General features: G+C 45.0%; 1 protein-coding gene across 1 annotated transcript in view; it reads left to right on the top strand.

Moving 5' to 3' along the window:
* The window catches only part of ARHGAP10 (Rho GTPase activating protein 10), a 369,765-nt gene that overhangs the window by 143,341 nt on the left and 208,831 nt on the right, over nucleotides 1-17,593 (top strand). The window contains exons 6-8 of the mRNA XM_040251356.1: nucleotides 2,456-2,566; nucleotides 5,041-5,145; nucleotides 14,105-14,234. Coding sequence (XP_040107290.1) covers nucleotides 2,456-2,566; nucleotides 5,041-5,145; nucleotides 14,105-14,234 — 346 coding nt within the window. The remainder of the gene's footprint in view (nucleotides 1-2,455; nucleotides 2,567-5,040; nucleotides 5,146-14,104; nucleotides 14,235-17,593) is intronic.

Raw genomic sequence — 17,593 nt, 5'->3', positions numbered from 1 at the left:
TGATGTTTACACATACAGCAGAAAGTATTTCATTTCATCAGTAAGATGCGTTTATTATATTTAAACATTAATTAAAAAGTGATATGATGCCAAAAAATTATTACCTGTTACCTTTTTTTTCCAAAAACTTAAAATTTTGTTGTGGTAAAATATAGCAGGTGAAGTGAAAGCCGTTCAGTCATGTCTGACTCTTTGTAACCCCATGGACTATACAGTCCATGGAATACTCCAGGCCAGAGGGTAGCCTTTCCCTTGTCCAGGGGATCTTTCCAACCCAGGGATTGAACCTGGGTCTCCTGCATTGCAGGCGGATTCTTTACCAGCTGAGCCACAAGGGAAGCCCAAAATATAGCAAGATACGATTTTAACTATGTTCAAGGAGATAGTTTGTTCAGTGTCATTAAATGTGGTCACCCCCACGTTCGAACTCCTAAAGGCTTAAATAGGGAAACTCTGTGCTTCCCACTAAACTGTAACTCCCCAGCCGTCTTCCCTCCAGCTCCTAACCACCATTCTACTTCCTGTCTCTGTGAATTTCACTCTTCCAGGTACCTCATGGAAGAGCAATCGCATCTGTCCTTTTGTGATTGGCTCATTTCATTTAGCATTGTTGACGAGAATAATTGTACAACGTTGTGAGTTGAGAGTTGTGAGGAAGTTTTATTTGGGGCAAAATGAGGACTATAGCCTGGGAGACAGCATTTCAGATAGCTCTAAGAAACTGCTCCAAAGTGGTGGAGGGAAGGTCAGTATTTTTGTGATTTTGTTGAAGGGGGTGTGTGTGCACTGAAGCATGTGTTTTTCTGTGTGGAAGGTTTCTGGTAGTTTTGTGAGGGTGACTGCTAGTCACGAGGAGCAGACATCTCCATGAAGGATTTTAGTGCTTTTCTAGATAGGAAGAGATACAAGAATTGGGCTCATAAAATCAACTCCTGAAAATATGTAGCTATCTGAAGACCTGTCCTGCCAGTTTTTCCCAGAGCACAGAGTGCTTCATTTCTGCTCTCCGCCCTGAACTCCTTTTCAGGGGGTTTTGAGGGTCAGCGGCTATAGCAGCTCATGATTTAATCCTTGCAGAGGTACAAGGCAAGTGCCAACATGTACTTGACATCTTAATGTCCTCAGGCTTCATCCATGTTGAGCCACGTGCCAGAATTCCCTTCCAGTCTGAGGCTGAATAATATTCCATTATCTGTGTAGACCAGATTTTGATTATCCCTTCATCTGTCAGTGGGCACTTTGGTTATTTCTACCGTTTAGCTGCTGTCAGTGTGGGTGAGCAAGTATCTGTTTGAGACCCTGCTTGCAGTTCTTGTGAGTGTATACCCCGAAATGGAACTCTTAAGGGCATACGGTCATTCTATCTTTAATTTTTTTGTAGAGAACGGCCATACTGTTTTCCATAGCAGCTGCGTCATTTTGCGTTCACGTCGGCAGTGTACAAAGCTCGCTTCTCTGCATCTTCACCAGTACTTTTCGTTTTCTGTTTTGTTCTGGGGATAGGTCTGTTTTGCTATTTTCTGTTTTTTTTTTTTTTTTGATAAGCGTGAGGTGAGTGTGTACACCACAGTGTAACCGGTGGTTTTGATTTGTAGTTCCCTGATGGTGAACGATGCTGAGCATCTTTCCATGTGTTTAGATATGGCCTCTTTGGAGAAATGTCCAGGTAAAAACTACAGGGTGCCGTATAGGAACTGTTCTGAGGGCCAGAGTTTTCTCCACCGTTCCTGTGTGGAGCCATCGCCTCTCCCAGCGCCTTTCTAGTTAGACAAGAGAACCTGGGCCCTCTTTCTGGAGTAGTCTGCCGGCCATCTGTGCCTGCTCGCCTCCAAGGGCTGGGTGTGCTGAGGGCGTAGGAGCGTGGCTCCCTGCAGCTGGGCGTCAAGCCTGGCCTCGCCTGGGAGCCGAGTTCTTGCAGTGGGGCTGTTGCCACTTCTTCACCTGCTGTTTTCACTCAGGAGTGCTGTGGCGACTGGGATTTGTTCAGTCCTCCTTCCCAGGCCACTTCATGCTTAGGCGACTTGTCAGTGGAAACACTGTTTGTGTAGTTCGGAGTCTGGGTGTAGGGTTCCAACGTGTGTGTCAGTTGTGGTTGGGGGAGGTTTCTCGTGAAGAGCAAGACTGCGTGATGTTCAGTCCTTAGGAGTCAACCTCATCACAGAGATGAGCAGGGGTTGGCAAACTACTTCTGCAGACAGTCAGATACTAATAAGTATTTTAACATATTTGAAGACCATGAGGTCCCTCTTGGGACAGCTCAGTTCAGCTGTCGTAGCTGGGAAGTCTACATGGAAGATACGTCACAGAGTGGTCATGGCTGTGTCCAGCACAACCTCGTTTAGGAGAACAGGCAGCTGGCCATATTCGGCCCATAGATGGGAGCTTTGCAGACCTCGGATAAAGAGTTTCACGTCACACCATCTCTAATCTGACCGCCTCCTTTGTTTTAACACAGGCAGATATCCAAGTGGAACAGAATCGGCAACACTTTTATGAACTGTCTCTTGAATATGTGTGTAAGCTTCAGGAAATCCAAGAAAGGAAGAAGTTTGAGTTTGTGGAACCCGTAAGTAGAAACAGCAAGTTTCTCTGTGAGTCGAATGTCGTGATAGAGAACAGGAATCTGTTTCTTTCAAGGTCTCATTTGTGGTTGCTACAGGCCGTGATGCATAGACACACCACAAGATGTCGTAAATTGTACACAGTGCGCCCAGGTCCCCGTGGAGTCAAAATCCCGCCACTGGGTTGCGGTTCTTGGCCCTATTTGCGCAGCAGTGGAATGAATATTATCCCTTTGGCTGCGTGGCCACAAGGACACTGCAGTCACGTGCAACTACTCCCATCCTAGTTGTGACTCCACCCTTAACAAGAATTCCCATGAAGTTACTGGAATGTGAGTGAGCGTGGGGGTGTTTATGGGATAAACTTTATTCCACTTAAGTTTGTTTCTAAGGCAAGTGCATCCATCCAAACCTTGGTACTTTCAACAATGACTGGTAACAAGTTATTTCTAATACAATTCACAATACTTATACAATAGCTTAGTTGGTAAAAAGTCTGCCTGCAATGCAGAAGACCCCAGTTCAATTCAGGAAGAGCCCCTGGAGAAGGGATAGGCTACCTACTCAGTGTTCTTGGGTTTCCCGTGTGGCTCAGCTGGTAAAGAATCCACCTGCAATGCAGGAGACCTGGGTTCGATCCCTGGGTTGGGAAGATCCCCTGGACAAGGGAAAGGCTACCCACTCCAGTATTCTGGCCTGGAGAATTCCATGGACTGTGTATAGTCCATAGAGTTGCCAAGAATCAGACACTACTGAGTGACTTTCACTTTCATGCAACCTAAATTAAGAACCAGTATGCAGAACATTTGAAACTACTTTGTGAGTTACTCTGACATTCTTTACACTTATTTTAGAAACATGTGATTTTCATTTGTGTTTATGTAGGTGTACTCTGAGAGCTTCACTTATTTTTATGTTAATATATCTATGAATATATATCTTCTGAATCAGAACAAAGGATATTTCATAGTTTTTTTAGCGAAAAAAAACCAAAACACCCAAAAAACAGATATACACTGAGATCCATGATTCTCAAGAGTCACTTTAATTTTAATATAGGCTATATTGCATGTGATTTAAAAAAAAAAAAGCTTTACTGAGGTATAATTCACATGCCATACAGTTTATCTATTGTATGTATGATGTTGAGAAACAAACTGAAGAACCAAGTAAGTGTTAATGAGAAATTAGTATTGGTGGAAGCTGTGGTCCAGTGGAGTCATGCAATTACCCTAAGTTAAACAGAGAAAACCTCCTTCGAGCTTTCTTCTTATGAGCAACCATAATAATGGCCTACTCTTTTTGTGTGTGGACATTTACAGTGCTTTGTCATTGTTTAGGTCATTCTAAGCACTTTTCTGTGATTGAGCGTGGATTCCACACAGTACTCTATTAAGGAGATATTTTAATTATGCCATTTAGCAAATGTAGACTTCGAAGTGGAGAAATGTCAGTAATTGGCCCCAGTGGGGAATTGACCTCTGCTGGCCACTGGACGTCAGAGTCCCAAATCCCTCAGCACTACCCGATGTGACATTCTGCAGACGGTGGATCCCTGAACTCTCACTTCCGATCATTCTCATTGTAGATTTGCTCACTTGTGGAGCAGAGGCGGCTGCCCTCTGGGTCAAGAGGGTCGGGAGTTTGTAGGAAGCCCGGGGTTTGATTACTGCCCTGCCTCTGCCCTCTCTGCCTCAGTCACGGAGCATCTTTGTCAACAACAGAGAGGGTGCCCTACACTGGGTGCCCTTTGAAAGAGCTTTTGACTCTGATCTGTATTTCACTTTCCGATAAGTTCTATTGGCCTGTAGGGATGAGGTTTCATTTTAAATGAATATAGGGGTTCTCTTGATTAAAAAGGACAAATGGGGGCTTTCCTGGTGGCTCAGTGCTCAAGAATCCACTTGCCAGCACAGGAGACATGAGTTCGATCCCTGGTCTGGGAAATGCGACATGCCATGGAGCAATGAAGCCCGGGGGCCAGAACCGTGGAGCCTGTGCTCCAGAGCCCAGGGTCCGCAGCTGCTGAGCCCACGTGCTGCCAGTACTGAAGCCCGTGCACTCTAGAGCCTGTGCCCCACATCCAGAGAGTGGTCCACACTCGCTGCAACCAGAGAAAAGCCCCACAGCAACAAAGAACCAGAAATAAATCAGTAAAGATTTTTTTCTTTTTTAAAGAGAAAGGACAAGGGGTGATGTAGAATTCCATTTCTTCTCTACAGCTATCTAATGGCTCTGCTATTGAGGAAAAAATCGCAGATCCTTCATTCTGTTTTTATAGGGAGCAATTAATGAATAAAATGCAGTTAGATTTAGTTGAATTCTAGTGACTAGCTTTGAATTATTTTACATTAGTAGAATCATAATGATATGTGGGGACATGTGGCTGTTTTATTTTTCCCCTGCGGGTTGTGTGTGTGTGTGTGTGTGTGTGTGTGTGGGTGCACGCGCTAATATTGCCTTTTCTCCTTTGTTTTAGATGCTGTCGTTTTTTCAGGGAATGTTTACTTTCTATCATCAGGGCCATGAACTTGCCAAAGACTTCAATCACTACAAAATGGAACTACAGATCAACATTCAGAATGTAAGGAAATGAACCTCTCTCTTAAAAAAAAAAAAAAAAAGACATTTGAGAGGTGTAGTTTTGATTTCTTTCTTTGGTGTATGAAAAGCCTTAAGGCTGAGCTGTTGGTACTGGGAAACTGAGGCTATGCTGCCACCTTCTGGTCAGTTCTCAGTATAACAGCTGCTCTCCAGCTAACGGAGGCTCAGGACACTGCCACCTGGCGGCTGCTTTTTTGAAAGACGAATTCATTTTCTATAATTAATTTTCCTCTCATTTTCAAAAAGTCATGAGCTATGTTGTTATAATAAAATTTCACATATTTTGCCTAATCCCCCCCAATTTTCTTGTGATATAATTGACACACAGCTCTGTATAAGCGGTACAGCTTGACAATTTACTAATTGCAAGATTATTTCCACTTTAGTTAACATCAGTCACCTCCCGTAGTTAAATTTTTTTTTTTTCTTGTGATGATAACATTGAATGCCTACTCTCTTAGCAGCTTTGAAACATGCCTTATGGTGATATGACCTAGTCATTCTACATTTTGTAAGATCGTTCTCAGGATAACTTTTGTTGTGTAATTCTAAGTGATCTGTATGAAAGACAAAACCGTCCTCCAGTTTTGATTTAAGGCATTTCAATTGTAATCTAAATTTCTTTCGTTCCCTGTATGACTTATTTGACTTTTATTCCCACATAGGCTCATGGTTCCAGTGGAATTTCTTTCCCGTGTTTTGTGCATATTCACTAATATATTGGTGTTCATAGTTGCTATTGGTCCTTTATTGTTTTCCTGGAAGAAGTATACTTTCTGTGAGGTCTTGAATAGAGATTTTTAAAGAACCTAATCTGTTAAATGGGTCTCCCAGGTGGCACCAGTGGTAAGGAGCCTGCCTGCCAGTGCAGGAGACTTAAGAGACTTGGACTTGATCCCTGGGTCAGGAACATCCCCTGGAGGAGGGCATGGCAACCCACTCCAGGATTCTTGCCTGGAGAATCCCATGGACAGAGGAGTCTGGTGGGCTACAGTTCACAGGGCTGCAAAGAGTTGGACACGATTGAAACGACTTAGCACAGCACAGCATAATCTTTTAAACAGTATAATGTGTGATTTGATCAGAAGGTAGATGTTTTCCATTTCAAAACTTTATAGTTGATTTTGGAAGTTGGAAGTTTTTTCCTTGAAAAGCTATTCAAGTTATGTTTAGTATAATTTCAAATGTTGTTGAGAGTATAGTGAGTGAGTCTTGGGACAAACCCCTAGCTCATCCTGAAAGACATACCAGGAGAAAGATGGGAATCTCTGTACTGCTTGCTACCTGACCTTCAGCTTCTTACAATCTTAGAAATTGAGAGTGAGGGGTTTTTGTGTAGATCTTGTTTCTAGGTTATTTTGGTATAGTTCCCTACACTTGGGAATACAGATAATGAAATCTCTCATGTTTTGTAATTGATGTGTCAGTTTGTATTTGAAGATTGTACATTCTGCTGAGTCATATGACAAATAAGAGTCGAGTCCTCCCTTCACCAATATCAGTGATAAATATCAGTGATATAACGTGACACAGTTTAAAAATATGTCACGGTGTCTCTATGTGGGTTAGTCCTAACTTCAAAGCTGCCTCTGTCGGTAGAACACTTAGTCTAACGATGCTGTGATGTATCAGAAGACTTCTGCAGACGGCGGAACACAGTGTTGTCAAAAGCATGTTCCATAGTTAGTTTAGAAGATGAGGTGATTATCTTGATTTTTTTGCTTGTTTTTTCTCCACTACCTGACTGTGTGTCTGTGTCTGTAGCTCACCTGTCAAGGGCAGGGCTGGCTGGTCTGGATGAGAACCTTCAGGCAGAACTAACCCGTAATTTGTGTAAAATGAGGAGGCAGGCCCCCTTATTCAAGAATGAAGAATTTCAAGGCGGCCACGGCAGAGCATTAAATCCAGCGCCCAGCCATCTGCGTGTGGGCCTGGGTGACAGCTCAGGCGCCTGCCTGAGGAACCGCGGGCCCTCCGGGTCTGGGCCGAGGTGTGGGGACTCCTCAGCCTCTCCTGGGGGCTCCGGAGGCCTGCGTTGCTCGCTTATGTGGACCTCCGGGGTCCGGGGGCTATAGTTACCTTGTTGCTGGGTAGGCGCTAAGCAGTGTCTGACTCTTTCGCGACCCCATGGCCTACCTTACACACCCCAGAACAGTTGGGGAGAGAGTCAGGATTTCAGTGGGAAGGAACAGTACTCAGACGTGAACTACTGTGAGCAAAACTTGGAGCCAGGCTACTGGCTGAGATGGTTCGCCTGGCCTGTAGCCTTAGTCTGTTTAGAACTTAGCGCACACGCTTGGTCACCTTAGTTTCCCACAAAGAAAGGGCAGAGAGTGAGTTACTGAGAAGAAGCCCTCTCCTGTGTCCCCGGAGCGTCAGGATCGCCCTCAGTGAGCTGCCCGAGCGCCCCACCGTCCCTGTGAGTCCTCCTCTGCCTTCTGCTCGGGCTCTTCCCGAGGCCGCTGCGCCTCCGCCTCACCTTCAGCGTGGGGACACCCGCGAGCCGCCGTGCTCTGCGCTTGCGCTTCTAGCTCATTCTCTTCCCTTCAGCAAGACGAGCGCCCTGGAAACGCGCGCCACGCACTCCGCCTCGCCTGCGGTGCCTCAGTAAGGTACTGTTCTCAGCCGTTTGTCCCATCCTCCGATGATGCCAGCTCGCAGTGTATTGAATGAAGACTGCACGATACAAAGTCCCAGCTGGGCGAGGGCAGAGGAGGGTGGGGCAGCGCCAGACAGTGCCACTGGCTGTACACGCCGCCCTGTGGGAAACGGCTGGCTGGTGGGAAGCGCTTACGTCACACGAGGGCTCAGCCTGGTGCCCTGTAACTGGAGGAGTGGGGTGGGGGCACAGGGCAGGGGGGTTCCAGAGGGAGGGGATTTATATGTGGTTATGACTGATGCTGAGGCTGAAACTCCAGTACTCTGGGCGCCTCATGCGAAGAGTTGACTCATTGGAAAAGAGTCTGATGCTGGGAGGGATTGGGGGCAGGAGGAGAAGGGGACGACAGAGGATGAGATGGCTGGATGGCATCACTGACTCCATGGACGTGAGTCTGAGTGAACTCTGGGAGTTGGTAATGGGCAGGGAGGCCTGGCGTGCTGCGGTTCATGGGGTCGCAAAGAGTCGGACACGGCTGAGCAACTGAACTGATGATTGATCCACCTTGTATGACAGAAACCAGCGCAAGATCTTAAAGCAGTTATCCTCCAATTAAAAAATAATCCCAGCTGTGTGTGCCTCTTTCTGTTTAAGAATCTGGTTTTAGCTGCTCCGTGACTTCGCTGCTGCACACACACTTTCTCTGCTTGCCGTTTGTGACCTTCCTGTTGCAGAGATTCGTCTCGTTGTGGGTCCCGGGCTCTGGAGCTCAGGCTTAGGAGTTTTGGCGCACAGGCTGAGTTGCCCCATGACAGGTGGGATCTTCGCGGACCAGGAATTGAACCCGTGTCCCCTGCACTGGTGGGCAGATTCTTATCCGCCCACACCACCAGGAAAGACCCTGTTTGGTTTTAACTGACGTATGAACTGTGCTTAGTTACTCAGTCGAGTCTGACTCTTCGCGACGCCGTGAACTGCAGCCCGCCAGGCTCCTCTGTCCGTGGGATTTTCCAGGCAAGGACCCTGGAGTGGGTTGCCATTTCCCTTCTCTTGATGGGTAGCGGATTTAAAATGCAGTGTTAGTTTCTGGTGTACAGCAGAGTGATTCATACATAGATACAGGTGCATTCTTGCTCAGATTGTTTTCCTTTATACATTATTACACGACATTGAATATAGTTCCTCACGCTGCACAGTAGGTCCCTGGTGTTCGCCCGTTTCATGTGTGCACGCTAAGACGTTTCAGCCGTGTCAAACGCAGCCCGTGGACGGTAGCCCGCCGGGCTCCTCTGTCCCTGGAACTCCCCGGGCAAGAATACTGGAGTGGGTTGCCCTGCCCTCCTCAGCGGATCTTCTGACCCAGGGACCGAAGCCACATCTCTTACGCCTCTTGCATCGGCTCTTAACCGCGAGAGCCACCTGGGCAGCCCTTTATGCATAGTGATATGTATAAATTAGGATAAATTCCTAATTTATCCCTCCCCACTTCCTCTTTGGTAAGCATAAGTTTCTATGTCTGTGAGTCAGTTTTATAAATAAGTTTGTTTATTTTTCAAGATTCCACATTTAGGTGATGACAGTTGTCTTTCTCTGACTGATTTCTTTGTGATACTTTTTATACTGTGTGTATTTATGTATTGAAGGAAATATACCTAGGTGTTGACACCAAATCTTAGAGTTAACTATCTCTGTTCTATAATGTTAGAGACAATTTTGGTCAACTTTTAGGTATTTCCCTGTAGTAAAAAATGGAAAAACAGTTTTATAATCAGAAAAAAAGGAAAAGTTACTTAAAAGTAGAGTAACCTGTTTTCCCCCTCCTGGTTTCACCTTTTCTGTTGTAAAATGGCTAGGCCTTTTTTTGAGAGAGACACAGTCTTTTTCCAGGTCCCATAATCTAGAGTAATTGATGGGCAGCAAAAAAGAGCAAGATGGGTTTTTAAAATTACATTTTTTCCAGAAGAATGTAACTTGCGTCAAAATGAAAGGATATTTTAAAGATTAATTAAAAACATTTTCTGATCTCTATCCCCAGAGAGACTAGAATAGAATTCTTCTGGAATAAGTAGAACCCGAGAAATTTTAGTGTTCTGGAGTCCCTAGAAGATACTAAGAAAGGTTAATAAGAATTTATGGATATGCACACACATGTGTTTGTTACAGTTTTGTGAGAAGAGTAGAACACCAAAGTAAACTCTGTGACAAAAAGAGAGAGATTGGAAATGACTGTGAAACACGGACGTGATGCTTTCTGAGGGGTGGGCCTGTTTGTGGTCACTTTGTAATCCTGTTTGCTCCTCTTCTCGCCTCCAGACAGCACTGTTTCTGCCCCCCTCTGTTTATAGGGCCATGATTAGCCTTTATAATTCCTCCCCCCCGCAAAAATTGAAAATGTACTTTCTCTTTCACTCAGATGTAAAATAATACAATTTTAGTTTTGTACTGAAGATTCTCTTCTTTCCTTTGTTAGAGACTAATTGTCACTATTGAGAGGCTTAATTGCAATTAAAATAATCATAAACACTTATTTTGTTGCCACATGCCACGTGTTACCTATGTGCAATTTGTTTACTATACAAATGTGTCGTAACATGTAGTCTTCAGAAATGTCCTGTGATGTAGATTTTCAAATTCCTACTTGCGCAGGTGAGGAAAAGGAGGAAAAATAACTTCCTCAAGTCATACCGCTTTAAGGCCGGGTGGCATTGGAACTTGGGCAGGCTTATTCCAGGGCCCAAAGTCACTGATTTCAGATTTAATGTTGGGCTAGAAATAGGTTCACTCCTGGAACATCTGGGGTCAGTAAATACAGGAGTTGGGTAACATCCTGCTGTGGCCATTTGGCTTCCTTGGACCTTAACAGTTCCTGGGTGACGTGGGCGTCCCTTTAGTGGTAAGACCTCAGACTTGGGTACGGGTGGGAAGCTTCGGCTCATGCCTGCCTCTCAGCAGTTCTAACCTGCAGTCCCCTTGTCCCCATGGAAGCTGTCCTTCAGGTGTTTAGACCTGATCACCTGTTGGTCTGGCGTCCATTGCATGCCCCTCCTTACCTGGCCCTCTCCCCCTTCATAAGGCTCTTGAGGGGATGAGTTGGGGCTGCGGGGAGGGGTATGTGTGGAGAGCCCTGCCCCCTTCCTTTCTGTTTTATTGTTTGGGGAGGTTACTAAAGCAGGCTGCGGGGGACCTACCCCTGATGTTTTACAGCTCCTTCATGAAGCCCTCCTTGTATTTTTAATTATCCTCTGTCTTCTTTTGCTCCCTGGATGAGGTCATAGGGCCAGGATGAGAAAGCTTGAATGAAAAATGGCAATCTGAACTTGAAATCGGTCTTTGCTATCTGCCTGTGTGAGCCATGTGTGTGGTCAGTCGCGTCTGATTCTTTTGCGACCCCAAGGACTGTACCCTCCCAGGCTCATCTGTCCGTGGGATTTCCCAGGCGAGAATACTGGAGTGGGGTGCCATTCCCTCCTCCGGGGGATCTTCCCCACCCAGGGACTGAACTCGAGTTTCCCGTGTCTCCTGCATTGGCAGGCAGATTCTTTACCTCTAGTGCCGTCTGGGAAGCCTTGCTGTCTGCCTGTTAAGCTTTATTTCTGGGTCAGACTTGCTGTGAGCAGTGCCTTCTCTCCCCTCCCTGCCAGTTTTGTAAATACGCCGAAGTATTTGAATTCCTGCTTAGTCCCCACTTTGAATCCTCCTCCCCCCAACAGGTAATGTAATAATATATTTATTATGAGACTTAAGACTCACCGGTTTGGAAATGTGTGTTTTTTTTTTTAACCAAAGCATGCAAGGAAAGGAAATACAGCAATGGTGTTTTATAAGCATTAGAGATGCTAGACTCTCTCTAGGTTATTGTGAGGATTAAAGCACTGTAAACTGATTTCTCAGCCTGGTGTGCTGTAGTCCACGGGGCCGCAAAGCATCGGAAACGACTTAGAACTGAACAACCAAAATCTCAGTGTAAACCCTCTCATGTGACCTAGTAACATTTATAGTCTAACATTATTATTATTTGATGGTCTCTTCCTGTACACCTGGAATTTAGAACCAGAAATTGCTAGATTCCAGTCACTGTTCTGTTGCTGTTGCTAAGTTGTGTCCAGCTCTTTTGCAACCCCCTGGACTATAGCCCACCAGGCTCCTCTGTCCATGGAATTGCCTAGGCTAGAGCACTGGAGTGGGTTGCCCCTTCCTTCTCCAGGGGGTCTTCCTGACCCAGGAATCAAACCCACATCTCTTGCATTGCCAGGTGGGTTCTTTCCCATTGAACCTCCAGGGAAGCCCAGCCATTCTATTATTTGGGCTCTGATTTTTTAAAATGTAAAATTTGCCCTCATACATAATTTACCTAAAGTGATACATTAAAAATGTAGCTAACCTTTTCCCTTCCAGGTGCAGTCACCAGCCTTGGAGGCAGGAGGGCAGTGACTGGGGGAGGTACAGAGGCAGAATGCAGAGGAGGGGCTGGAAGCTTGAGAAGGTTGGCGACATCAGGTGGATGTGTTTGTTGAGCAAATAAGTAAATGCATCGGGAATCGCGAGAGCCAGGTTTCTTACTGTCTGAAAGGAAACACGCAGAGTTGGAATGGGGGCTTCCCAGTGGCAAAGAATCTGCATACCAGTGCAGGAGATGCCAGAGGCTTGAATTCGGTTCCTGGTTGAGGAAGATCCCCTGGAATAGGAATTGGCAACCCACCCCAATATTCTTACCTGAAGCATCCCCATGGACAGAGGAGCCTGGCGGGCTACAGTCCATGCGGTCACAAAGAGTTGGACATGACTGAGCAACTGAGCACACACACAGGAATTGAAACAGGAGTCAGCCAGAAGGGGACCCTGCCGGTCAGATCCAGGAAAGTGTGAGCATTAACTTAAATAAGGAGAGTTTAGGATGCAACTCGTTAGGTTAATGGCAGTGTGTGTGTCTGTGCACACACGTGTGTGCTAGCATTTGCATATATAGAGCGACTTCCCTTTCACTTTTCACTTTCCTGCATTGGAGAAGGAAATGGCAACCCACTCCAGTGCTCTTGCCTGGAGAATCCCGGGGGCGGTGGAGCCTGGTGGGCTGCCGTCTATGGGGTCGCACAGAGTCAGACATGACTGAAGCGACTTAGCAGCAGCAGACACACATGTGTGTACATGTGTGCATATTAGACACAGATGGAAAGAAGTGAGAGAGGGGGAGAATCTCTGTAAAGTGACAGAGAAGGTGACTAAAATTAGGGTATAATTAGCTTTAAGATGCGGACCGGAAACCCCAGAGCATAAGAAACGGGAAGGCAAGAGATGGCCACCAACAAGTGAGTCCCACCCACCATCTCTGCAACCCCGTACATTTTTAGACTGCATAAATGAATTAAAAACAACCTCTCAGCTTGTGTTTAAAATAAGCCTCTGTGGTTAAGTTTCTCCTTTACAATCTTCGTTTATCAGACTTTCCATCCCCCTCTAAAAATGGGCCATTCTATCATTTTTCTGCATTTAGAACCCTTGGTAACCCCTTTCATTGTAGGGAGGAGAGAGGAGGAATTTCAATAATAATTTTTCATCTCGGCTCCTCCACAGTTTCACATCAGCAGTTTTTCGGTATTAATACAATTATTTTTGAGTGTAGATGAAAGAAATGTCCGGAAACTTGGTGGTGCTGACTCGTCAGGTTTGCCTGGGTAATTTTGTGACTTCACCTTGCGTGTCCGTTTGCAGTCTAGCCGTTTGACAGAGATATTGACATCCCGTCTCCAGGGCTTCAGAAATGTGATTTGCCTCTTTAGATATCAAAGACATTATTCGTAGGTGAGATTTCCCTCCCCCTTCTTTATTCTGTGAAGAAATGTCATTTCCAAGTGCAATTACCACAGCCTGGGAAAAATGACACTGAGTTTTAGTAGTTTGCAAAGTAGAAGTAAGTTTTTCAGATTCTGAATACTTAGATATATTGCTGGTAATGAGTCAGATTGATTGTTGCAAAGGAAAGACTTCCTTTTATGGCCTATATCTATGTTTTTTAAACCTAAGATTTAATAATATTCTGAGACATGCAGGCATGAATTCTTATGTTGAATAATGGAATTATTCTTGGTGTTAGAAGTCTTCAAAGTAAATAACCTCTAGAAACCTTTGTTTCTATATGTCTATTAACTACTTAACCACTAATTTTTTTTCTTTGCACAATAATCTCAACAAAGAAGAGAAAATGGAAAGGATGGGCACGTTTTGAGAAATTGGTAGAAAAATGCTACAAATTTAATTATAGCTATCCAGAGACTTGAAAATGTACTTAAAATGGCTTAAAAATGAACTTAAGACTTATATGTGTTTCTTAAATCCATTTCAGACACGGAATCGTTTTGAAGGAACAAGGTCAGAAGTGGAAGAACTTATGAACAAGATCAGACAGAATCCCAAGGACCACAAACGAGCAAGTCAGTTCACAGCGGAAGGCTACCTGTATGTACAGGAGAAAAGTAAGAGACTCCCCCGCGGTGGCGACTAACTCGTTGAAAATTATTAAAAAGTTGCACTGTCATCACTCTCTGATATTTTGGGAGCAAATTTTCCTACCCCTTTCTTTGCTGTCTGAAGGTGTAGGTTGCAGTTTTAGGGGGAAAACACATGCCTTCCCTAGGGAAAGGATGGTGACATTAGGAACTCTGTGAGCACCCTGCTTTCCAGCCACAATCCACCGGTTCTCCATCACACTTTGTTAAAATTTGCTTACAAGGCAGGAATGACTTGGTAACATCTGGAAGTGAGGTGGGTATTAGCTTTTTCCTCTTTTCTTCTCATCCTCATCGTTAACACCAGAACCCAGCCACCCACATACTCAGATGCACCTGCACCCCCTTCCCAGAGCCCTGCTTTTCCATGTTGAGGTCAAGAAGGGCACATGTCTCTCCTGCTTTCACATCATTTCTTGTATGCTTTGTCTGAGATCGTTTTCTGTCCTTGTTAAAATTATCAGGGCAATTGCATATGACTATGAAAAAAAATTCCTAGATGACTGCTAACTTACCTCCCTGAATTTACGGCATTGTTGTTCTCTTAGTGAATGTGCAGTGTGTCAGTCATTCAGTTCAGTTGCTCAGTCGTGTCCGACTCTTTGCGACCCCATGAATTGCAGCACGCCAGGCCTCCCTGTCCGTCACCAACTCCCAGAGTTCATTCAAACTCACGTCCATCAAGTCAGTGATGCCATCCAACCATCACCTGCCCCCAATCCATCCCAGTATCAGGGTCTTTTCAAATGAGTCAGCTCTCCATATCAGGTGGCCAAAGGATTGGAGTTTCAGCCTCAGCGTCAGTCCTTCCAATGAACACCCAGGACTGATCTCCTTCAGAATGGACTGGTTGGATCTCCTTGCAGTCCAAGGGACTCTCAAGAGTCTTCTCCAACACCACAGTTCAAAAGCTTCAATTCTTCGGTGCTCAGCTTTCTTTATAGTCCAACTCTCACATCCATACATGACCACAGGAAAAACCATAGCCTTGACTAGACGGACCTTTGTTGGCAAAGCAATGTCTCTGCTTTTGAATATGCTGTCTAGGTTGGTCATAACTTTCCTTCCAAGGAGTAAGTGTCTTTTAATTTCATGGCTGCAGTCACCATCTGCAGTGATTTTAGAGCCCCCAAAAATAAAGTCTGGCACTATTTCCACTGTTTCCCCATCTATTTCCCATGAAGTGATGGGACCGGATGCCATGATCTTCGTTTTCTGAGTGTTGAGCTTTAAGCCAACTTTTTCTCTCTCCTCTTTCGCTTTCATCAAGAGGCTCTTTACTTCCTCTTTACTTTCTGCCATAAGGGTGATGTCATCTGCATATCTGAGGTTATTGATATTTCTCCCGGCAGTCTTGATTCCAGCTTGTACTTCTTCCAGCCCAGCGTTTCTCATGATGTACTCTGCATAGAAGTTAAATAAGCAGGGTGACAATATACAGCCTTGATGTACTCCTCTTCCTTTTTGGAACCAGTCTGTTGTTCCATGTCCAGTTCTAACTGTTGCTTCCTGACCTGCATACAGGTTTCTCAAGAGGCAGGTCAGGTGCTCTGGTATTCCCATCTCTTTCAGAATTTTCCACAGTTTATTGTGATCCACACAGTCAAAGGCTTTAGCATAGTCAATAAAGCAGAAGCAGATGTTTTTCTGGAACTCTCTTGCTTTTTCCATGATCCAGCGGATGTTGGCAATTTGATCTCTGGTTCCTCTGCCTTTTCTAAAACCAGCTTGAACATCTGGAAGTTCATGGTTCACGTACTGCTGAAGCCTGGCTTGGAGAATTTTGAGCATTACTTTACTAGCGTGTGAGATGAGTGCAATTGTAGAGTATCCTTATTTTGAAATTAAAGCACCCCATGATGCTTTCAGACTTTTGACAGTTTGGTCTTACTTTAATGATGAGGCTGTTGCACTTTCTCTCTTCAACTGTGTAGCCTGATTGCTAGTTAGTAGGAGGAGTAGTGGGCTTCCCAGGTGGTGCTCATGGTAAAGAATCCTCCTGCCAGTGGGGGAGATGGGCGAGACTGGGCTTCGATTCTTGGGTCAGGAGGATCCCCTGGAGGAGGGCATGGCAACCCACTCCAGCGTTCTTTCTGGGGTAATCTGATGGCCAGAAGGGCCTGGTGGGCTTCAGTGGGTGGGGCTGGAAAGTCAGCGGTGACTTGGGGACTGAGCATGCACACGCAGAAGGAGTGGTGTGGACAATGTTCCTGTAGTTCCTGTTTCCCTCCGCCCTTGATGTAGTTAGGGTGCTTTAATTTGCCAAGTGTGACTCTTGCAACCGGATTTCCAAACTGACCAGTTTTGTAGCAGAGAGGCTCAGGGAACCGCCACGTGATCCGGGTGTTCCTGTTACATGCGGTGGGCAGGGTGGTGGTTCTTCTTCTGTTTGCCCTTTAATGTGGGCTTAGTCTTAGTGTCTCGTGAAGGACAGTTACTGGCATGGCAGAACTGTAAAAATTTGTTTAAATTTTTTTAGTCCTCCCCCCCCAAAAAAAAACTGAGAGGTAATTTATTTTTACAAATTTTGGTTGAATGGCAAAATCATGTCATTTCCAATGGTGCTGTTAGGAACAACAGCTGTTGAGCTGTGTATAGAGTGAATATTTCATTAAAAAAATTTTTACCAGAGTATAGTTGATTTATAATGTGTTAATTTCTGCTTTAGAGCAAAGTGAGTCAGTTATACATATATTTGCTTTCTTTTTCATATTCTTTTCCATTGTGATTAATCATAGGACATTGGATATAGTTCCCTGTGTTATACAGTGAATGGGACCTTGTTTATCCATCCTATGTATTACCAGTTTGCTAATCCCAAGTTCTCAATCCTTTCCTCCCCCTCTAATTTTTTAAATCTTAACAGTCAAATGAAACAAATCACAAGACTCTCTTTTTAGACTTATAGTTGCTGGTTAACTTACTGACTTTGAGAGAGATGGGGCTGAAATTGGACCGAAGAAACCACAGTGACAGAACTCTTCACTTATTAGCTGTATGCCAGGCACTGTGCTAAACTCTTGATCCATCTTGTTTTATTTAAAGCATTAAGAACCCCTATGAATTGTAAGGTGCTGTTATCACCCATTTACCAATGAGGACACAGAAGCACTGAGGGCTTAACAACGCTCCTTCGATCATGCACCTCCTCAATGCTGGAACTGTCCGAGACTCGAGTCTGTATTGGGTCTCCCGTGTGGTTCAGCTGGTGAAGAATCTACCTGCAATGTGGGAGACCTGGGTTCGATTCAAACATGACTGAGCGACTTACACACACACACACGGACACACAGAGACACACACAGAGACACAGACACAGACACACA

The sequence above is a fragment of the Oryx dammah genome, unplaced genomic scaffold, assembly GCF_014754425.2.
Source record: "Oryx dammah isolate SB20612 unplaced genomic scaffold, SCBI_Odam_1.1 HiC_scaffold_12, whole genome shotgun sequence".
NCBI classification, from domain to species: domain Eukaryota; kingdom Metazoa; phylum Chordata; class Mammalia; order Artiodactyla; family Bovidae; genus Oryx; species Oryx dammah.
Note: the sequence above shows the minus strand (reverse complement) of the source record. Positions and strands in the feature narration are given on the sequence as shown.